The 23,464-nt window shown below is 44.5% G+C and overlaps 2 protein-coding genes across 6 annotated transcripts in view; one reads left to right on the forward strand and one right to left on the reverse strand.

Moving 5' to 3' along the window:
- DGKA (diacylglycerol kinase alpha) overlaps positions 1 to 12,749 on the reverse strand; it is a 75,957-nt gene extending 63,208 nt beyond the window's left edge. Inside the window, exons 1-3 of one of the 3 annotated variants that reach the window (XM_083427454.1) lie at positions 12,613 to 12,749; positions 10,387 to 10,454; positions 5,190 to 5,341 (exon numbers count right to left, since the gene is read on the reverse strand). Coding sequence is in view for 2 of the 3 variants with exons in the window: in XM_083427452.1 (XP_083283578.1) it covers positions 10,387 to 10,454; positions 12,613 to 12,615 (71 nt within the window). In the remaining variant the exon portion in view is untranslated. Of the gene's footprint in view, positions 1 to 5,189; positions 5,342 to 10,386; positions 10,455 to 12,612 lie in introns of those variants that run through there. The other 2 variants (XM_083427452.1, XM_083427453.1) reach the window with 2 other exon arrangements.
- Positions 11,662 to 19,964, forward strand: PYM1 (PYM homolog 1, exon junction complex associated factor). 3 transcript variants are annotated; one of them, XM_083428025.1, is made up of 4 exons: positions 11,662 to 11,717; positions 12,519 to 12,582; positions 17,198 to 17,291; positions 18,991 to 19,964. In XM_083428025.1, the coding sequence occupies exons 2-4, from the start codon at positions 12,543 to 12,545 to the stop codon at positions 19,502 to 19,504; spliced, it is 648 nt and encodes a 215-aa protein (XP_083284151.1). In that variant the 5' UTR covers positions 11,662 to 11,717; positions 12,519 to 12,542; the 3' UTR covers positions 19,505 to 19,964. The 3 variants fall into 3 exon arrangements, with proteins under 3 accessions (XP_083284151.1, XP_083284150.1, XP_083284152.1); XM_083428024.1 differs by lacking the exons at positions 11,662 to 11,717; positions 12,519 to 12,582 and adding exons at positions 14,785 to 14,907; positions 15,914 to 16,024; XM_083428026.1 differs by lacking the exons at positions 11,662 to 11,717; positions 12,519 to 12,582 and adding an exon at positions 14,785 to 14,907.
- Positions 19,965 to 23,464: the final 3,500 nt, after the last annotated feature.

Here is a 23,464-nt window from a genome sequence, read left to right on the forward strand (position 1 = left end):
TTCTGAGATCCTGGCAGTTGTCAGACTTCTGCGGAGGAGCTGCTTTGGCAAGAGGAAGGATCAAATACACAGCCATGAGAAAATCTTCAATACCTACTTGCAGTAGGTACACAAAATCCATTCCAGTGGGCCAAAAAGGAGTGGTAAGAGGGAGACAACAGGAATGGAATGGAGGGTAGAAGTGAAGCTGTTACTACTTTTATATTTATGTAGAAGGGTTTTTCTCTCCCCCTCCCTCACCAATGAGTTTACAATCCAATTTCCTCACAGAGGAGAAATCATAAATAGGACTGGAACCATATTTCAGAAATATATTATCTTTTCAGCATCTAATTTTTAGGATCTGAATATGTATTTCAGATATTTCAGTTATCAGTCTTAGTTTTCTAGTGCATATGGGAACCTAGACTTTCCATCACTGATCACTAATGAGGTCAGGGCCCCTCCAGACTGATGGGTTTGTTTGTCTTTTGCAGGTGCATTCTGCAATATGTCATTGACGCATTAACAGTGCATTCATGGTGGATTTATACTGGACCATCCACTTTATTATATGTCCTGAGATGCTTTCATAATCCTGCATTATTGCCATCTGGAAGGGCACTCTCAAACTATAGTAGGACAAACACATACACAAACCATTTGTGGTATGAAAAATCACAGGGTTTCAGCAGGAAGCGATAGGATATGCATTGTTTGGAAACGAAGCAGTGAGACTGCCCTAAAACTTTGGCAGGTGCAAATAGCGTTGAAAATGTGATCACATATAACCACCCCAGTAGCATCGTGAGCCCAAACACAATGACTGCTCAGTAAACTGGATGTCTGGAAGGCGTTTGTAAGGTTTAGTACAAAACAGAGAAGTTATTTCCCGTAGAGCGACCCAGATGGCCTGCAGCTGGCTGCCAATGTCTCACAATTCCTATCAGTTGGGAAGGGGGAAAGTAAGAAGGGGGCACTGCACACACCCCCACTTTTACCTTCCACTTCATGCATTCTGACTGTCAGGTTTATCATGCAAGCAGTAATTGGAGTGGATAGAATCTGAAGGATGCTGAGCTGCCTCCTTCTCCTGGCTCCTTCCCCTCCAATGGCAAAGCTATGACCAAGATGTAGACATTAAAACCCTTGAAGGATGTTTCAGAGAAGAATCTACTACTCCCTTCCCATTGCACATGGCCCTTCATGATAAAAACATCTAGAACTGAGTAATAGGAGTGCGGGGGATGTCCCTGTCAGTTAACCACCATAACAAAGATATAGCTGAAACACTCTCAACTTTTATCGAACAATAGTAATTCTGGCAGAATCACAAAAGAATGGAGTTCCCACCATTATGTTCTGAGAGAGCCGTGTCTTTGAAAACCACATTACAGAAGAGCAAAAAGTACAGATTTGCCCATCAGTGCATTGCCGTGCTGGGTACTTGATATTTCTGACTTCATTTGTTCTACATATAATTTTAATGTATTATGAAAAGTTTTAATAAAAAAAAATGTGGGGAAAAATATAATTGTTTTGTGACTCACTTCATGACACGGAACAAACTCACCCCGTACACAAAATGGATGGAAGTGACAGGCTTTTAAAATACAAAGTACCGGTAATTATTTGGAAGCTGTGGGCTTCTTCTGACCACATTTAGCTGATGAAACACACACCTAGCCATTTTGGAGTGGGGACTGCATTGAACAGAAGCCTAACTATTTTCCTACTGCAGTGCCTTTCCTGTTTGTTCACCTTTAGGGAATTGTTGTTTCAGTCAAGGCCATGCCCTCTTTTGCTGCTGGATGCCCGTATAAGGTGCACATTTAGTTAAATCTAAAAAAGGAGGTGGTCAATGGCACAGCTCTCGCCCAGGAGCAAGTATGCATCTCTTTTACATGTGGGTAGGATATGCTGTACTTTCTTTCACATTTGCAAGGGGGTCATGCCTAATCAGAGTTTTGCAGCACATTTTCAGTAATGCTGTGGAAAGGACTTACTGAGAAAACGAAGCAGCTTGCAGAGCTTATTCTTATTGCACTATTTGGGTTACCTTATGGGGGCAGGAGTTAAATTCATAGCAAAGCACTATGACGCAGTTTCACTGGTGTTTGGATCTAGAAGTGGAAGGCAACATAGTATGGACATATAAAGAAGTAGCTGCAGAAAATTTATTTTCCCCCAGATGTTATCTTAGGTACCACACAGAAACAATCGCAAAAAATAAATAAAAAAATAAATGTCAGCCAAAGATTTGGAGACCAGATAGCGATGCTTAGAGATCCATGCTGAACAAGTTAAAAAATGTGGATTGGAAAATAGGACAATAACTTGAGAGACTTAATGGAAATTTTGAAAAGAGATGCTGAAACATATTGATCTGTCTTCAGAGAGCCCAGATAAAGAAAGAGCAGAACCAAACACCCCAGATCTCAGTTGATCACCCAAGTACGTATATGTTCCCTGTCTCCTGGTGCCCATTTCCTTCTCCTGCCATGGTTTCTATCCCTTCCCCATATTTTATGCCATCTCATTGTGCCTCAAGGTCAGATTGAGCATTTCATCTTCCCTGTCGTGTGCAGTGTAGAACATTTGCTTAAGTCAGCTGGGACTGTTTGAGACGAAGGGTTGCACTTATTCTTTTCCAACCCTAGGATTCAATGCAGAGCAGGAGAACTAAGCACACACAAATTTTATTATTCTATTTGGATGTCTAGCATGCCCAATTTCCAAAGTTTCACGATGCATAACAAAGGATTAGCAGTCTTACGCTATGCACACATTACTGGCTTAAAAAGGCAGCTAAGTCACTCTTCCTCTCAATTTGGATCGAAGCTGGTTTGGGGAAAAACAAATCAAAACACAGCATTTTGTAAGAAATGACAGGATAGATACAGGCTAGTTATGGACTGTGGCTAATGTCATGTGTACACTGCTTCCAGAACCAGCTGTGAGAGAACACTGGATGTAGAGCAAAAGGGAGTGCATACACAGTCTTATTCAATGGGATTTGTCATGTTCAAGACAACTGAACTGTGGAAGAGGACAATTTTTTTTTGCAGAAACTGAATGGCACTTATTTGCATAATATATTCAGATAGGATAACTTAACTTTCTTTGCTGCAGAACTGGATATTGTTGAGGTAAATAGATGCAGAATACACACTGCTCTAATTATAAAGGAATCTGACTACACAGAAATAGCACTATTTGGTTATTTATGTGTATAAAGCTTTTAAATTAGTCACTTCATACACTCTACCTCCGCACCCCCCAACAAGCACTCTTTCATAAGAAAGAGCATACAAACCAACATGTAGCTATTAATGCATGGATTTTTCTGTGTATGCACATAATGGGAAGCCACAGCCAAATATGGCTTCCTAGTATACACATACAAAGCAAAATGAACTCATAATAAGAGATCACACCTGACGATCTGTATGCAGTCTACATAGTATTTTCTACACACATTTTCCATGTTCACAAAACATGATGACGAACTGTCCCTAGGTAACATATGATTTAAAGCGAAAACCAGGAGGGGACAAGAAGATTTTCCGTGTGCCTTTTGAAAATGTTCACTCTTCTGTGTAATAACCTAGTTGCCGAAATAGGCTTGCTGTGCAACTGTACAAGAGATGTTTGATGCTCTGTGTGAGCTGATTGGCCCATTCAATTGCAGTGCTCTTGAAAGCAGGTGGCAACACACAGAGGAAGTTAGAGACATAGTTCAGAACGGGCTGGTACCAAAGAAGCAAATCTAATCCTTGCAGAGGATGAGTCACAGCTCTCCTACATACACAGTTCCAAGCCTGTAGTTCTTCTCACAAGGACCACATCACCCACGTCTCAGTAAAAGCGAGAGAAGCAAAAACCATGAAACAACAGAGGAGAGGAAAGAATTGTGTTTGAAAACACAACCCTACAGATGTGCACCTGTGATGATGATCTGTACAAGATTAGGAGGCACTGCAGACGTTTTTAAAGCTGCTAACACTATTACTAGGAAGAGAGATCCATCTGTCCTAGTTTTCTCTTTCTGCCAAGGCTAGCCACTTTCTGGCTGGCTATAAGGCAGCATTTTTGCTGAAGCGGCAAGTGGAGGAGACTTTCATTAGCAACCTCGCTGTCTGCATTCACACATAATCCTAAACCAGGCTGCGTGGCTTCTTTTAACTATAATATGCATGAGGTGTCTGAGCAAAAATGCCTCTCTTCATCAGTGAGGAAACAAACCACAGAGCGGCTGGCTTGGTATTGTTATGAATTTGGGAAGTGGGGAGGGAGGGAGTAGGCTATATGTGAGATCCTTCTAATTCCTGGATCCAGCAAGTGTTAAAATATAAGCCAGGCTAGCTTCCTGTGTTGAGGTGACCGTCTGGGTGATGGGCCATTAAGAGAACAAAGGCAAGGGGCTCTGTGCTAGAGAACAAATGGGTGGGGCTCCTCCCTCAACTCAAGGATAGTTAGGAGGACAAAGCCTGAATTTTAGAGCTGAGAGTTGTAAAGCAGCAAGCTGGAGAGTCAGAGAGCAATACCTGATGTCTGTTTGAATCCAAAGATGTGGGAGAAACAAGACCCTATTGGGGTGTTAATGCTGTGAGCTCCTCCATCGCAGGCTCAGGTTGTATATATGTGTAAATAAACCATATTATCATAAAGACATCAAAGTCTCTGCTATGCCTCATTCCCGCAAGAAACACAAACACTGGTTAAGTGCCTGGAACCCCAAGAATCTCACAACGCACAGAGATTGGGGTGGCATGTAAAACAGTGTTATGTCCAAACAGTGATGATATATTTTTTCCCCTTCCAAACAAACAGCACTGGCCTGGGTGTAATGTGAACTCTGTGGTTTGTTTCTCCACTTGACTAAGGGAGGAACAAAGCTGGAGTATTTGAGCTGCGTTCACCAGAATGCACTTCTTTCACTCTATTGTTCAAACGAACCACTGCTTGGCTTCGTGTTACACATGCATGCAGCCTCCACCTTTTCTGAGCAAATACTACCCACCTCTACCAGGAGCACAAGGACTGCAAAATACCAAAATATGCTTGCCTTGATTGGTATCCCCACATCTTCTAACATGTCGCAAATGAAAACAGTAATAATCCTGAGCATATACACGTGGCCCACAAATCACTGATCCCACTTTATAGGTGAAGAAGACTGAAGCTTACAGATAACTAAAGTGACCTACCTAACTGGGAAGAACATTCTTCACTCCACCATCCAAAAAAGTTCAGCTTTCCTCCATGGTAGGTGTGCAGAAAGGTGATGGACAAACATTGAAATGAAAGACATTTCAATCATGTTTCTGTCCTTCCTGTGATACTAGAAGGGAAGCCTGCCCTTCAGGAAAGTAACTTTGCTTCAAAAATGAAATGAGTAAAACATGAACTATAAAGAAGTCTGCATTGCTCAACTTTCACTGCTAGTCTTCTGTAATAAGCAGTGGAGTTTTGGAACAAGACTAGCTGGAGAGCATTAAAGCTAATGTCTATTTAGAACAAACTTGAGAATGCATACATGTGCTCAAATGTCTTTTAGGAATATAAACAGCTGCCTGATTAATTTTGAGTACTTCTGTTTTATATTACTAACGTTGCCAACTATATAACTAACGTTGCCAAACCCTATTAACTCTTGAAAACATGGTATGACCAGAAAGCTAATTGAACTAATACCATCAAGCAAATATTGCTAATTAGCAATAATGAAACAATGCAGTATAACAAAAGTCCCTAATGTTGTTAGCATGTGTGTGTGGTAGTGCTTAATTTCCTCTGGCAATGCCTATGAAGGAGCTATTTTTATTGTGCATTCATGATGACTTGTTCTCATGATGGTATCAAGACGATTATATATGATCATGCCTTCAACACTGTTTGCGGTTGCAAAAGTTTCAGGGCAAACACACTGGTTTGTTTCCAATCAGGACATGTCCTATAGCTTCCTGTTGAAAACCTGTAACTTTTTCATTTCACAAATGTTCAGTGTGTGTGCCTGTCCTGCTTTTGTTGTGCTATAGCACTAGACTGCCCCTCCAGATGGCCGTAAGATGGAAAAGAGAAGGTCCAATTTACACTGCCCCATTGTTAAATTCAACAAGACTTGCATCTGATTACATATGGTAAGGATTGTGCTGCTAGTGTGTCAAGAGTCCTTTTTAACTCCTTGCCAAGTTGTCAAAACTTAAGACTCACAACATCTTCCCCCTTCTGCTCTCCTTACTTTAGCTCAAGGTCCCAACTCCAAAGGAACTAAACAAAGAAGTGTTTTATCTAGCTAGAATGAGTTATTCTCAAAACCCTTGGGAAAATACTGAGAGATTTACTTAAACTAGTTCCTGGGAAAAGCACAAATGAAGATAAAGGTAACTATCAGATACAGGAAAAATTAAAGATATCTGTGGCGAAATGAACCATTTCACAAAAGAAACACTTGGGAAAGTGATCATAAATCTGTGGTACCTGTGTGTCTGTGGTATACTTGCCATGATGTGTGTTTGCTATGGGTATGCCAAAGGTAGAAATTAAAGAACAGCAGGGAGGACAGGTGTTGGCGAAGTTGGCTGTGCTAGGATTGCTAGAGATTCTAGACTATAGCATGTTTGCAGCATTTTAGGATAGGTGTGACATATACCTGGACTATAGGTATAGGCACCAGTCATTAATGTAACAGTGGTATTATTAAATTTGGAGGATTTGCTGCCATTGGGGTCAAATCTGTGATGAATTAGCCATCAGCAAATCAGCTAAGCCCTTGCTACAATGTAGCTATCTGAAAAAGGGGATAGAAAACCTGTTGCTCTCTGATGATAAGCAGAGTTCAGCAACACCTGGATATCTATGGATTCTCCATCCCCGTTCTCCTTGAAATATGTTCCTTTCTTAATCTCAGGGTCATGGGTTTGAGTCCTAGGCTGGGGCAAATATTCCTGCATTGCAGGGGGATGGACTAGATGACTCTTGTGGTCTCTTCCAATTCTACAGTTCTAAGATTCTTGCTCCCTTTCATTTCCCTCCCAGCTCAGAACCTGGTAGCTGTTCTGAGCTCCTAGAATTTTAAAGGGGGGGGGGTAGATTACCTACCATCAGCTGCAGAATGACCCCCCACGTGCTACAACAGAGAGTAGGATAACAAGGAGAGGCAAAGGGAGTGAGTATGAGTACAAGCCAAGGGCATGTATGTGATGGATGGGCGAGAGGGATGTGGGCCCCAGATTAAGGCTTTGCACAGGGCACCCATGACCATTAATACAGCACTGTCAAGACATTGCTTTCTCTGGCCACACAACTAGATGGGAGAAATAAACCAGACCCTCTCTCCTGAATCCAGCTGCTAGCGAGCCAGACTGACACCTACTGGACAATATATTTGAAACACATTATTGCCTTCATGGCACTGAGCAGGGTGGGACTGCTATCTGCTTCAATACAAGAATATTCACCCGTGCAGCTGCTCTCATTGTTAACCAAGTTGAAACACCTACTACATAAATATCTAGCTGTTAGAGCTTATCACTACTATAGCAGCTTTCTCTCTGCAAAGTGCTACTTTACAGGTCTGCGCACTTAATATTGACTCACATAAGCAAGAGTAAAACATGGCAATGAAACACGGTAGGTGGCAACGATGGCAAGGAATCAATCAGGATACTAGCCACCCTACCAACTCTTACATAATGTCTAAGATGTGGAACATGCATCATCACTCAGATAGTGAGGAAAGAACAGTGAATCATTTTGAAATAGTTCCCCTTCTCCTGTGGTCTCTAGCACTGCTCAAAATAAAACTGGAAAAGAGGCTCAGCCAGATTCAAAGGGTGAAACCTACCTCAGTCTACCCCACAAACCTCAGCATCCCAAGATCAAGTTTCAGCTCTCCTATAATTAGGTATTTCATCAGTGTGAATGCTCATAAGGTTATTAAACTGAATTTTTAAAAATTGGCTTGTGATGCCACATTATTCCAGATTTCAAAATAGATAGGAAATTATTTTGCAATGGTCCATTTTTGCAGGTATAGAAGTTCTTGAGCTGCTCAGGATTCCTTGGTAGGCAGAACAGAAGCTTATTATCTACTTTAGAGAAACCAGTGCTGGATTAGCCTTTCAAATGTTCCTAGTACAGTGGTACCTTGGTTTACAACTATAATCTGTTCTGGAGGTCTGTTTGTAAACCAAAACAGGTTGTAACCCAAGGCGCACTTTCAACAATTGGGCCTCCAAAAAGAATTTGTCCGTAATCCAAAAAAATGGGTTGTAATCCAAAAATGGTTGCAAACCAGAACATGCACTTCCAGATTTGACGTGTTTGTAATCCAAAACATAGGCAAACCAAGAAATATGCAAACCAAGGTACCACTGTATCTTCAAACCATCATGGCAAAACCAGCCACTCACTACTTCAGCCAGGATACTGGCAACTGCCTCTGAGTAAGAAGCTGCTGCCAGAGTCACTGGGGAGCCATGCCAAAAAGAACTCACAGCATTGTACGTCCTGCATATGCTGCTCTTCCAACAAATGTGACTTATAAGGGTCAGGACAGGAAAACAGTACACAAGATGGCTGCAAAATAAAGCTGCCAACATTGTTTCCAGTCCATGATCTTTCTGCTCCTAACAGCTGGGTTTCATCTGACAGTTTAGGTTATAGCCCAGGACAAAAACATCATCATGCTGCTCTGGGGCCTTTGCAAACTTTTCCCCCAGCAGCTTTTAGTTTATAGCACAATGAGTATACAGTTAATACTCTCTCGGGGCAAGGGTTCCAGCATCTTCAATAAGATTTAATAAGAATTCTTTTGTAGGGATATAAAACTGTCCCAGAACTGAGTTTCAATATAGGACAAATTGTGATCGTGCAAGTGTTATAGGCATCACCAATGGAAAAGATTTCGTAAGATATTTAGTATAGTTCTCTGCAACAACAGAATCCCTTATGCTAAAACTAAACCTGACCTGCATCTTTTTCCGTGCACCTGCCTCTTTTTTTTCTGCCAATAAAAAGCAACATTGGGAGCTTGTGTTTGAGGAGGAGTGATTGAGAAAGGTGCTCAGTGGTGTGAAGTCTACTTCCCACATTAAAAGTATAGGGGGGGTGAGGGACTGGGGTGGCAAAGCTTAAGTTCTTTTATTTAGTGTATGCTTGGGGTTTTTGTGTCAGTGTCACTTGGGGAAGTTCTCTTTCTATTTGCTTGTTATGTTTCCTTGGTGGTGAGAGAGGTTGGGGTAGCCTAGGGTGTGGTTGATCATCTTTGGCCGGCTGCAGTGGGATTTGTTTGTGCGTGGGTGAGGGGGGTTGTCGGGTTAAGTTAGCCATATTGAATCGTATGCTGTTGGTGGGTTATGAGCTCTTTATAGTGTGAGTGGGCATTGTTACCTTGGAAGATGTTCAGTAGGGCCAGTTCTGGGGTGACTTCTAGTACCTGTTTAGTTATTTTGCTTATTTCTGACTGCGCACACCCCTTTTCTGACTGGGCCCTCAATTACTTGGTTTGGCGGGATCTGCTGGTTCAGACACAGCATATGTCTGAGAAGACCCCAGGAGCGATCATGGGGAGGAGGTGCAAGGAAAAAACTGTTGTGACATTTATTTCTTTGGCAACTTGGAAGGACTGTGGTGGGATCCAGAAACGGCAAATTGGAGCTCCACTGACCACTTAACTCAGGGGTCAGCAAACTTTTTCAGCAGACGGCCGGTCCACTGTCCCTCAGACCTTGTGGGGGGCTCGACTATATTGGGGGGGGGGAATGAACGAATTCCTATGCCCCACAAATAACCCAGAGATGCATTTTAAATAAAAGCACACGTTCTACTCATGCAAAAACACACTGATTCCTGGACTGTCCGCGGGCCGGATTTAGAAGGCGACTGGGCCGGATCTGGCCCCCGGGCCTTAGTTTGCCTACCCATGACTTAACTGCTCTCTTCTCCATCAGCTTGGGAGCTTTTTCTGAGACGCCTGCGGAATATGATAGCATCCTTTGTCGTCTGAGCATCTTTATCAAGTTGCTAACAGATCTGCCTGCCTTCGATCAGTTGTGCTTCAAGGGAAGCTCACCAGTCCTCTGATTCTTTAATATTTTCCAGCCCAGATAGATGTTAACCAAAGGATCTCACAACAGTCATCTCCCTGCAGGAGCAAAGAAGCATAAGAAAATTGGATGCTCCACAAGAGCATCTTGGATGGGATGGCTTTCAAAGAGGGCTAGACAATTGCATGGAGGAGAGGCATCTCAAAGGCAACTAGCAGTGATGGCAACTAGCAGGGATGCTCAGCCTCCCCTGTTGGAGGGAGCAATGCTTCTGAAAAGTACTTGCTGGAAACCACAGACTGGAAATCCACAAACGTGTTTCACAAGGACCCCTTTGTTCCCTCTGCCCCAGTACCTGAGGGTCGTCCCATCTCTCCAGGGATTTGGCCAGAACGAAGTATATGTTGGGGAAAGGCTCCCTCCCTGCAAAGAAAATGGAGCAATCAGCAGGCACCTGGCTCCCAGCCATGCTAGCAGCAGTCTGGCACATGAGGTTGGGGGACACCGGAAGGAAGCATTCCTGTAGTATAGGGCATTCAATTGGCATTTCCACCTACATGAACTCTTAGCCTTCCCCCCGTTGTTCTGGCCTGCCTCTCTTCTAAGGAAGATGCAAGCTCTTGCTGGAAGTCACTGGTGGGGAGAGTGTTTCTATGATTCCCAAATGTTTCAGAAGCATCTTTTTGTCCCTTTAGCTGATTCATATAATCATAGCATGGTAGGATTGGAAGGGATCCCAAGGGTCATCTAGTCCAACCCCCAGCAATGCAAGGATCCTACCCATAGCCAGCCCTGGCCTGGCTGGGCTCCAAACTTCAGCCTTCTGGTTACCATTGCAATTCTGCATGGTGTGGAGAAATGAGAGTGTAAGCAACACATTTCTCTCTCCCCTAACACTGATATGAGATCCACACCATACATCCCTTTCAATAACTAAAGTCTAAAGGGCTGTCACATGAAGCAAGCTTGTTTTCTCCAGCTCCAGAGGCACTTAGGGCCTGAAGCAGTGACTTGGAGGTTTTTAAGCAGCGCTTGGATGACCATCGGCCATGGATCATCTAGTTGAGATTCCTGCATTGCAGGGGGTTGGACTAGATGACCCTCGGGGTCCCTTCCAACTCTACAATTCTATGCTGGTATGTTTTAAAGAGCATCCAATGCGCCTTTAAAGTACATGACTTCCACCGAAATGATTTGTGCCATTGTGGCTTCCTTCTCACAGACCTACAATCCCCAGAACCCCTAACAAACTACAATTCCCAGGATCATTGGGGGGAAGACACCTGGTTTTTAGAACAGGGATAGAGAACCTGCAGTTTGTTCACCCCCATTTCCTAGGAACCAGGAATGGGAAGCTCAAGTGCTTCTAACAGTATGGTTATAGGGAACAGCGAGTATAAAATATTGAATGTAATAGGGTTATTAAGGTAATTGTAACAGAATTATTATGCGAATGTTAAGGAGGGAGGGGGAAAGAGAGGTTGTTGAATTCTGGTGGTGAGTGATGATTGGATGAGAATTTGAAAGGGAATTTGAAAGCGGGGCAGTTGAGAGTCAGTTCAAAGCAGTGGGTTATAGAAGGGGCAGTTGGGCAACTAACTATTCAGTTTAGGATCAGTCGTCTAGTTGTCATTTTTGTAATAAAGCAGCATATAAGATAAAGAGAATTTGAGGCCATAAGCTCAGGTACTCACATCATCCTACAATCATTTAGTGAATCATCCATACAGTCTCCTTTAGTGAGGGTGCAGTACCTAGGATCTGAACCAAACAGATATTTTCTTTTCTAGTTTCATAGGTTTATGTTCTGGTTCTAATGATGTAATAGGGGTGGGGGCTCTTTAAATACTGGGGGCAGCCATACACTCCTTTTCTTTTTTTAAAAAAATAATTTCCCCTTGTTTTCAAAAGCACATGTATTGTCTCTTTCTTCAGGTTCTTCAGTTACATTTTTTGTGAGACATTGGTGTTATATGCAGTATAGAGTTGGGAAGAAAAGAGGGGAGGGGAGTGAACCCAACCCTCCTTCTGGGCACTCCACTGCTTTAGGCAGTTTTATTATCACCCAGTTCTGAAACCAGAACTGAACCAAGCAAGAAGAGAGAAGGGAAGAGACGGGGGAGGGGTTGCCTTCCTCTCTGCACGTTTCTTTTGTATGAGAGGTAACCCCTCCATCCCTTATGCAAACTGGCAAACGTGCTTAAACTTGGTCCTCACTTTGAAGCCTCTCTGAACAAAGTGGTCCCGACTTCTGAGACAATATATATATCTTCTCATTTTAGAAAGGAATAGATATCTTTATCCCAATGTCAAAATCCTAAGAACCACAGCCAGCCAGCCATTTTAAAAACAGGCTAGAGGGTTTCCCTTTCTCTTCAATATGGCCATTGTTACAGAAAGTGATAAAACAGATAAAAGGGGTGGTTGATGAGCACAAAGGCACTGCCTAAACTATTCAAAACTGTCTTCCCCCTGTATGTTCAACAGTCACAACTGGGTTATAAGAAACAGATGTACAGTACAGTGCAATTGCATGAAGGTTTGCTGAAAGGTAAGTCCTATTGAGTTCAATAGTACTTACCATATGGTTCTGAGAAACTATTGTTCTGGCTGACTCCTCCCTGGAAGAGAAGATCTTACAATTTCCTTACCAGGCCTGGAAACTGGCAGAATTGCTGTAGCCATCCCAACGTTATAGTCTTCTTCTCAAAGTTCTGCTTATTTTTCAATGAGGTTGCATGTTCATGTCTAGTAACTTTGCATCATTTATTCACTGTTGTCAATTTTGAACCTGATTTTTATGTATAGGTCACATCACTTCAAATTTCCTCACTCTGTAGATGTCATGAGCAGGCTGTCCATACCATTATATACCAGTTCATGTGAGAAATTCTATCCCAGGAAAGAATTTTCTACAAATTTATCTTCCTTGCCTGCAGATGTTCCTTTCAAAGTATATTTGGCTTTTGTCTGCAGGTGTCCTGTAATCTGGATATCCTCAACAGTGGGCATTAATGTAGAGTGTGGGATACAATTCTTTAAAGTGCATAGTAGATCAAAGCATTGGGCTGTTTTCTGTGGAGCCCCTATATCCCTATGGTTCTCTTCAGACAGCACCACTTCCATAATCATTATCGCCACTCTTTTATACCCAATGCTTTCAGCATGTCTTTTTCAGTAGTTTATCTGCAAGCATTTGTGTTTCAATAGAAACTCAATGTTTGACTACATGGCATGTGAGGAGGACTTTGCACAACAGTCTATGCACAGCCCTGCATCTGAGGAATAGCCTAACTACACCACATGTTCAACTTAATTCAGTGCTATTGTTTGTAATTAAATGAGCAAGCTTGTCTTTATAGAGAGAGTTAATTTCCACTCATGGAGATAATCACACAACGTTAGGGTTTTAATCCAATCAAGAGACTTTAAGGTACATAGGCAAGCTTTTCAAGCCTGACTGAGAAATCTTCCTTTAAATCTTGAGTTTGGAAGCACACCGTTATCAAGTTGAAAACCAGACTCTTAAAAACGTCTGTTGCCTTTCAAAATGTTCTGTTGCTGTGGATAGTTCTAAAACGTGAGTCACACAATTCAGAGCCAGGATATGACATTGTGGTGCCTGAGGCAGTCAATGATTCCTCCTGTTTCATGTACAAAAGCCACCCAGACTGGCAGCCGAATCTACATCAACACTGGTGACAGACCACCACCACACGTAAGGGCAGCAGGCTAGCTTAGGTGTCACAGTTCACACAATTCTTTTTTATCTCCGGCCCTCACTATGCCACCTGAGGCAGCTGCCTCACTCTTCCTAATGGCAGGGCCTGCACTGTTCAGATTCGAAGTCTCAGGTACATGTAGGAATGAGTTTTTAAACTCCACAGAAGACAATCATGGGCTTAAGACACCACTCTCCTAAGGTGTCCAGTCTTAACCATCCTTATTTTAAAGCAAGTGCCACTGCACATGAAGATAATATTTATTGCCTAGGATTTCAGTTATGATCTCCCTTATTTATTACTGCACTTTGCAACTTAACATTTCACAGAGTAACAGTGAGAATCGTTCTGCACTTGGCAACGCTCTCCCTGCTCTTCGGGTACTTAAAATGTCCACAAACATGGATTTTCGAAGTCACGGAAAAGATTTAAAACGTTTAACAAATGGGCAGAGGAAGATGAGGAAGGGCGAAGGCCCCTCATTTATTTGGACATTTTTGACCGGCCTCCACCGAAGGCCCGTTCCTGTCAGAGTAAGGAACCCAGGCAAGGGCCACTTAGGCCAGGATTGGGGAACTTGCGGCCACGTAGGAACCTCCTTCTATTCCAAGTCATTCCTCCAGTTAACGTAATTCTGTATTGCCAATACGGGCTGGCAGCAACTCTCTGTAGTTTCAGGTCGCAGCTTTTCTCCAGCCCTACTCGGGTGCCACTGAGCCCCGAACCTGGCGCATGCGAAGCATATGTCTTCCTAACTCCCACCATCCTTGGGCTGAGGCCAATGGGAAGTGGGAAACACTGAGAGTCCCAACAGCACCTGCAGCGCTGCCTTAGAGGTAAAGTTGAGGACTCCGCTTTCCACCTCAGAAACGTGGAGTTTTGCATTCTAACGTGCTTATGACGCTTGTCGGCGATGTCTCCCCAGCCCCTGAACTTTCCGAAACCCTAGCAACGACGCCGTTAACCCTTCAGCGAAGAGAAGGCGCTCCCTCAAGAACAAAATGGCGGCAGAGCCGCTTTCTCTTCCCCCGTCTCCTCCCCGCCCGCACACTCTCTTCTCCTCCCAATTACGCCATATCCGGAGGCGGAGGCGACGCGACCGGAAGCTGGTCGCGTTTCCAAGATGGCGACTCCCTATGTTACTGATGAAACCGGTGAGTGGCGGGGAGCCGCGGCTAGGATGGGAGGGGGGCTCTCGGGTGCCGGCGTCCCCCTCCCCGCCACCGCCACCACCCTGCCTCACGCCAACCCCGACAGCTGCCTCGCCTCACCCCACCCCCCTCCGGCCGCCGCGCTCCTCGGTTATCCCCGACATGACGCCCCTCCCCTTCTCCATCCTTGCCCCGCCCTCCCCTTCCATTCGGCTCCGCGACCACGCCCCCTCTGAAGGCCTTTCCCGCTCCCCGGTTGCGGCTTATCCCGCGCTGCCTTCCGTTGTGGCCCCGCCCCTTTGCTGCGGTGGCCACGCCCCCGCGGCCGTTAGAGCCGAACCTCCCCTCAGTCGCCTCAGATCCCTCTGGCCGGAGGGCGGAGGCGGCCTCTCCTCTCCGCCTTTCGCTTAGGACCGGCGCTGTTGAGGGACAGCGATGGGGGTTAAGCATTCCCTGCGGCTCCCACTCTGACCCCTCGGTCCGTCTTTATATGAGGACAGTGATGGTGTATAAATCATGAGACCCTTAATATCAGGGTTAGGGTTCGAATCCCACGTTGGGCGAGAGATTCTAGCACTGCAGGGGTTTGGACTAGATGACCCTTCCAACTCTACAGTTATATGGTTCTGACATTGCATATGGTGACTCTACCTGGTCACTCCCTCCAGTGCTGGATTAAACCCTGCGGAGGCCTCTAGGCTGTTGAAACCTTGCAAATGATCTCCTAATACGTTTTTGTAAACGCATTCTTTCAAGATCGCATCAGTGTTATTTTGATTGTTGTCACAGGGCCCCTAAAAATGCCCATTTGGTAATCCGGCACCACCCTCCCTCCCCATTATGAACTATGTGGAAGCAATGCATATAGCTTTCAGTGAAGCTACTCCCTCCTTGCCACCCCGTATCTTAGCTTTTCCTCACACAGGTATCCCCTGTTAAGCCAAATGCTGCTAGGGTTTTAAGACTGCGAGTGATTACGGGCCTCTTTTCTCCCACACCCAATACCAAGAGACCAGATGCAAAGTAGGAAACTTGGATAGTTGTGCAGAAGATGAAATTTCAGCAGGGATGGAAAAAGCTGCTGCTGCTGCTGCTGCTCTTTCTCCTCTAACAAATCAAGGTACAGAAGAAGCCGTTTCCTCAAATACATGTGTGGTGGCAAGGCTTCGTTTTATTTCTGTTGGCTTACTGCATTTATATCCTGCCTTTCCTCCAAAGAGCTAAAGCAGCCCCCGTGGTTGTCCTTGCCTTTATTTTATTCTCGCAAGACCTCTGTGAGACTGAGAGGTAGTGACTGGCCTAAAGTCAGCCAGAGAACTTTGTTGTTGAGTGAGGATTTTAACCCAGCCTCTCATATCCTAGTCATGCTCAAACTGTTATGCTGCCTAGGCTCAAGTGACCAGTGCATTGTGCACCCTCTGACAGATAATGGTGGTGCAGTGCTTTCTTTCTTTTTTCCTACATTGCATTATGGTAGTTCCAATACTCTTCCCCATGACTTCTAGTGAATGAAATGATTTGTGCGTCAGCATATGCTGGGTACTTGCATATTTCATCTTCAATATGGGATTTAAAATACTGAACTGATTTATTCTCTGTGATCCTTGCAGTAGCCCTGTAAGTGAAGGGTTATAGAAATGTTAAATGTTCTGCAGCAAGAAATCCACATGTGGGATAATCAGATGGGATGAGCTCTAGGGATGTTTTCACATTAATTTCTACCTGCAAGCCACTTCCTAATGGGAACATGCAAAGCCGCTAAATAAAGTATGGTTCAAATAACTTGACTTGTTTGAAACTGATGTGCCTTTTAAATGGAAATGGTTTTATAGTAATTTAGTAAGTATATTAGATAACTATAAAACCATTTCCAAAGCCAATTTCCATAGTAGCAAAATTCCTCTCGGAGGCAGTAAATATCAGAAATAAGTATGTACAGGCTAAAGATGCTCTGTTGGCTAGCAAGGCTGATTTTACACCTTAATAACTGTTGATATTGATTATTGTGGTACTGTGTATTTTGGGTTAATGGGCCGCAATAAAGCTTTGTGTGTGTATATCAAATTTAAGCATATCTTGTCTTTTGCTTTTGCTTCTTTTAAAGGAAGTATTATGGTGTGATACAGCTTCATTGTTTGCTGCCTTGGGTGGACACGGTCCAGAAATGTGGCTTATGAATATTTAAAATAAATGAACATTCACAGGATTTTTCAGAACACTGAAAAGCCCACATGATCACATAGAGATATGTAAAGATAGGGTATCTTTTCACAAATATTTTTGAATGTTTTAGGGAAATACATCGCTTCCACACAGCGTCCAGATGGCACCTGGAGGAAACAGAGGAGGGTGAAGGAAGGCTATGTTCCCCAAGAAGAAGTGCCCGTGTAAGTTAAACACTCATATCTCCTATCCTCTCTTTCTTTCTTTTCTCCTTTCTCCAAACAATGCATTGCCCTAATTTGGTGCAAGCAAAGGGTACATTGTTTGGAATCTTCCCAACAGTACAAAGGAAATAATGTAGAAGGAAATAAAGGTCTGTTCCATCTGGAAATTTGTGTGGGGCCCATCTATTGTATGTCACATCCTATCTGTTATACATGTACATGTAAACACAGCTCCTGATACATTAACACTATTTTATTTTTATGTATTTAATATAAATTTAATAAAATACTGTTAATGTAGTTAGAAGCCATGTTGAGCATGTAAACAGATCAGATGTGCCATACAACAGACAGACCCCCACACCAATTTCCAGATGGCACAGACCTATGCTCCTTTCTCCATTCCCCCCTTTTTACCATTTGGTACCTTCCCTTCAATCTCACCTTCAGATTATGATTATGATAAACCTAAATATCTGAAAGAGTGGCTGGGGAAACCCAGCCAGATGGGTGAGGTAGAAATAATAAATTATTATAATAAGAAACAAAGGACAATCTTGTTGAAACTTGTTTTTCAAGGAATATCTTCTCCCCACTGGCCTCTGTTATTGGAAATGAGAGCAACATGCAGCTCTGTTTAGACATTTTGCATATCCGCAGTTATGACATCACAAACCAAACAGAAACTCCTGCCTCAGTAGTTCTCAGTGTGAAAGTGCAGCAAGAAGGAATTGCAGCAGGAATGGTAAACGCACTTGTGTTTGACTTTAGATACTCTCCCCCTCCATTTAAAAAAATACGTGGGGTGAGATCCAAAGAGCCACCAAATTAGTTCTGTGCCGCCAAAGAAGCTTGTTTCTCCAACATCTCACTCTGCCACACAACATACCACTTTTGAAATTGAGGGGAATTTCAAAAGCAATTTGCGATATTGTCAAGTATGGGGAATGGCTGTCAACATTCTCCCTAGGCACTCCCTGGCCACTCAGAATTTCTAAGGTATTTGTTTATTTATTTGGTTCCATCCAATGGTCAGGGACAACAGAACTAGTAGCTCTACAACATCACGAGGCTCCCAGGTTCCCCATCACTGCCCTTGGACCAGGTGCCTAAATGTGAAGATTTAGTATCATAAATAACATTAATGTGGCTTTATCGCCCATGTCTTTCTGGCTTTAGAGACACCATTGATGTATGAACAAAAGTGCCCCAAAGGAAGCCATCTATACCAGGCAGCAAAATAAATTCTGTACCTGCCACCCTGCCTTTTGTAGGTGCTGCTGCTGCACTTTCCCTACCGGTCAATGTTTATGGCTTCCCCACCACCACCAACAAAAAACCATCATAGCTAAAAATGTCCCTTTAGACTTGGGATGGGCGTTTACTGAAGCAATTACCCTAGACTGCAGTATGCACTGTCCATCTGAGTGCATGGTGGCATGGATTCTTCAGGGCACTTGCATGCAGCTGCACAGACACAACATCACTCCTGCCCCAGCACTTCATGCTGCAATATCTGCTGCTTTTTTATGGAAACGAGCTGGAATTACAAATGAACAGTTCTATTATATTTTTTAGGGGCTCCCCCCTGCTCTCCTTTCTTATAGAAGCACTGAAGGTAGGATTCCTCCCTTCTCCCCGCCCCCCTTGATTTCAAGTACTGATTGAAGAGCGTTCTGATCTCTTTTGTTCCATGCAGGTACGAGAATAAATATGTGAAATTCTTCAAAAGCAAACCAGACCTGCCTCCGGGCCTGAATCCAGAGGTCAACACCCCGGTGGCCCGGCAAGCTTCAAAAGGACCAGAAAGTGGTGAGATAGGTCTCTCCAAGACGGCCAAGAGGAACCTAAAACGCAAGGAGAAGAGAAAGCAACAGCAGGAGAAAGGGGATCGTGATACAGATGACCTGATCCAGTCATTAGAGAAAACTACCTTGTCAGTGACACCAGGCAGCAGTGGGGATGCTAAGCTGGCTGTCCCGGATGGTAGCACAAGGCCCCCTGCAGGCAGCGGCGATTCCTCATCTGCCACAGCCAACTTGGAGAAGAACAAGAAAATAAAAAACGTGAAAAAGAAATTGCGGCAGGTGGAGGAGCTGCAGGCACGGATTGACTCTGGGGAGATCAAGCAACCGACCAAAGAGCAGTTGGACAAGCTGGCTCGAAGGAAAGCTTTGGAAGAGGAACTCGAGGATCTGGAGTTGGATTTGTGAGGGGTTGGAATTTCCACCGGACATAGTGTGCATAGGAACAAACCGTCCCCAGGGGAACATTCTGAGAACTGTGCAACACAGAGACCAGAAGAAGCTGTCTTCAGGCTCTTCCTTTGTACCTTTTATTTTATTTTATGTTGGGTGCTGTCTGAATTTTTAAAAGTATTTCTCCCAGCTATTGATGTGTTAGATACCTGAGGACTCTAAAACCTATTTGCCACCCTCCTTAAATTTCCTCCTAGTCTCTTCCTCCCCGTTGAGGTGGGTGGCTGGGAATGTCATGGCACAGGGGGGTGGCTTTCAGAGGAACCTGAGTTGGTGGAGTGTCCCCTATCTTCCTTCTCCCTGCCCCTGTATAATACTCAACACCTTTGTGTTCTCTGTAGTGGCCACTCCACCTCCCATTTTCTCTCCTTCCTCATTTTTAAAAGAGATGCAATAATAAAAATTGCAGTAGTGATCTCTGCGTCTAGGATGTTCTTCCTCCCTTTTAATCCAAGCAGCCTTTTGTTCTAAAGCTTGTTTTGTTTTGTGTTTTTTTAAAAAAGCTTCTCCATGGTAGCAATACTTGTATACCCTTTTTTAAGCTGGTAACTCAGTTAAACTACTCTTTCGGGTGGCAATTGTGAAAAGGGTAAATTCAGTGTGAGGGGTTGAAAATGAAGCTGCCAATATTGTAATGTACTTATGAAAATCTATGGTGTAAGGTAAAGGACCCCTGGACAGTTAAGTCCAGCTTTTCCAGGTCATGTGGCCAGCATGACTAAACCGCTTCTGGCGCAGGAACACCATGACGTGTGCCGGAGCGCAAGGAAATGCCATTTATCTTCCTACCAGAGTGGTACCTATTTATCTACTCGCAGTGGTATGCTTTTGAACTGCTAGGTTGGCAGGAGCTGGGACAAAGCAACGGGTGCTCTCTACGGTGTAACCACATTTGGGACGCTAGTTTCCACATCTCCCGAAGGATATTGTGGACCTGGGAAAGGTATGGAAAAGGACAACCGAAATCATGAGGAGGCTGCTCTACTTCCCCTGTTACCAGGCTTTGAAACTTCTGGCCCACCATAAATTGGACTACAATTCCCCTCATTTCCGACCATCACTTGCTGGCTGGGGCTGATGGGAGTTTGGGATCCATTAGCATCTGAAGGGCAACCAGTTCCCTATCCCTGCCCTATGAGGAAGGGTCAAATGTGGAGAAAATGGGTTAGAGACCTTTTCTTCCTCATAAAACGTGAGCCGAGTATCATTCGATGATATCGATTGGCAGTAGATGAAAGGACACATTCAGGAAAGGAATTCCATGCCATGTGTAGATTTATGGACTTCGCTGCCACAAGATGTGTTTACGGCCACAGGCTTAGAAGCTTTTAAAAGGGGATTAGACACATTAATGGACTTGTCAAAGCATGATCCCTTTGAGTTATGGACCTGCTTTTCTGCCCGGCTGTGTTTAATGTTGCATTTTGGACTGACAGCCTTAGTACAGCCTCTCTTTATCTCTGTTCATGAGCAATGAGCTGAAGCTCTCAAAAAGCTAGTAGTACTGACTTATCCCGCACTAAAACACTGCACACTGTTCCTCTGCTAATCATGTTCTCTCCCAGCATACAAAAGCAGGGCTGGGAAACCTTCAGTCGGAGGGCCGCATTGCCTTGTGGAGGCCACATGCCAGTGGCCGGCAGGCTCAGAAGCAAGAGTGTTTAAAGCAGGCTACCTCAACCTCAGCCCTCCAGATGTTTTTGGCCTACAACTCCCATGATCCCTAGCTAGCAGGAGCAGTGGTCAGGGATGATGGGAATTGTAGTCTCAAAACATCTGCAGGGCCAAGGTTGAGGAAGCCTGATTTAGAGCATTGGATGAAAATATTCCTTTCGTTTCCACGCACATTTGCCCTTCTTATGTTCTCAAGCAGCCAAGCAAGAAGCATCAGAATTCAATTATGTATTCTAGACATGCAAAAATGCCCAGGGAGATTTGCAAAGCAGGGCTGGGGCAGGGTATGGTCTGGGGCAGGGGGCAGCAACCTTTTTCAGCCGTGGGCCGGTCCACCATCCCTCAGACCTCGTGGTGGGCCAGACTATATATTTTTTGGGGGGGGGGAATGAATGAATTCCTATGCCCCACAAATAACCCAGAGATGCATTTTTTCTACTCATGTAAAAACACAGGCTGGATTGAGAAGGCGATTGGGCCGCATCCAGCCCCTGGGCCTTAGGTTGCCTACCCCTGGTCTGGGGAGAGGCCTGGAAGGGCACATTTTACCCCTGGCTTGAGGTTTGCCATCCCTGCTCAAAGACAAGAGGTTGGATAATGAGAAAATAGGATTCCATGTCTTGCTCTTCGTTGTCACTGTCCAGCAGGTGGCACCAGAAGGTCTTATTAGTGGTGCAACATCCCAATATAGTGTATAGTTCTATTACTAGAGTGTTGAGCTATTTTGCTCTTCCCGAACCCCTCCCTACGTACAGTAGGGGGAGGTAGAAAAGGATCTCCACCCCTCCTTTTTTTTAGCCGAGAGGTTGAAATGTCAGTGTTGGTTGGCAGATTCTGTAGCTGTCTTTTTAGGTCAGTTTGGCTGGCGGTGGATTTGGGGAGTATAGCTGACCTAGTTCCCATCCCAGACTCTTGATTATTTTCCACCCATTAGCATCACCACCCAATCTTCCAGGGCACTCCATGCTCCATATTCCTCAGGATCATTACAAGTGCCAGTCACTGAGATCATGGCTGAGAATAAAACGGAAATTGCACCAGTGTGGAAAAAACAAGACTCCCGCTTGTGTGTGTTTTTCTCGGTTTGCACAGCTGCCATAAGTGGCAAGAAACTGCCTGCTGAGTTGCCAAGTGGTGCACTTGTGGCGGAAATCTTGCCCTTGGGAGGCTACTGCCCAAATAGCTAATGTTTGCCAGCCTCTTCGTTCAAATATGGTGCTTGTCACTTTAAAAGCACTCAGAAGAGGGGGCAGTTTTTGATCCACAACAGACAGGATAAAGGATGGCCAAAGGAAAGATTAGTATGGAAAAGTGAATGCAGCCGCTGCTTCTCCTGCCTTGCTTCTCAGTCAGGCCGGTCAGCTGCCTTTTCTTTTTCCTCCTACTTGAACCAAAACGGATGTTCACATTTCTGGCAGCAGAGAGTGGTTGGTAGAATCAAGTGCTGTAGGCTGGGAGTTCTCCCACTGAATCAGATGAAACAGAACTGGCACACTGGCACCTGTCCCTTCCAGACATGTGATCCTCTCTCCTGCCTTGCTTTAATTTCTACTGAAACCTCTGTTTTGAGATTACTGCATTTTATCTCTTGCTTTTCCATCTAAAGAGCTTGGGGTGGCATCTATATTCTTCTGCCCATCCCTGATGTTTGACTTAACAACAACCTTGCAAGGTCAGCTAAGCTGTAAAGGTAAAGGCAAAGGGACCCCAGACCATTAGGTCCTGTCGTGGCCGACTCTGGGGTTGCGGTGCTCATCTCGCTTTAGTGGCCAAGGGAGCTGGTGTACAGTTTCCAGGTCATGTGGCAACATGACTAAGCCGCTTCTGGCGAACGAGAGCAGTGCAGCGAAACGCCGTTTACCTTCCCGCTGGAGTGGTACCTATTTATCTACTTGCACTTGGACGTGCTTTCGAACTGCTAGGTTGGCAGGAGCAGGGACCGAGCAATGGGAGCTCACCCCATCGCGGGGATTCGAACCGCCGACCTTCTGATTGGCAAGTCCTAGGCTCTGTGGTTTAACCCACAGCGCCACCCGCGTCCCTAAGCTAAGCTGAGAGATGGTTTATTAGCAGGCCTAAGTTTCACAGCTTTGGGGATTTGAACCTGCGTTTCCTTGGCCCCAGTCTAGCTCCTGCTCCACTCTGGTTCTCAGAAACAGCAATAAATGATCTGCAAATTCATTTCTGCCCAAGCTGAGCAGCATGCAAAACCCCTCTTAACTCTCTCCTCCCATGTGTGAA

Source organism: Podarcis tiliguerta (assembly GCF_965153285.1).
Source record: "Podarcis tiliguerta genome assembly, chromosome: 2".
NCBI lineage: Eukaryota > Metazoa > Chordata > Lepidosauria > Squamata > Lacertidae > Podarcis > Podarcis tiliguerta.

Excerpts from the sequence above, each read along its gene's own strand:
- PYM1 (XM_083428024.1), top strand. The coding sequence starts at position 14,877 with ATGGCGACTCCCTATGTTACTGATGAAACCG. Across the intron at positions 14,908-15,913 it reads CTATGTTACTGATGAAACCG|AGACCAGATGCAAAGTAGGA; the intron begins GTGAGTGGCGGG and ends CCCAATACCAAG. Across the intron at positions 16,025-17,197 it reads TTCTCCTCTAACAAATCAAG|GGAAATACATCGCTTCCACA; the intron begins GTACAGAAGAAG and ends TGAATGTTTTAG.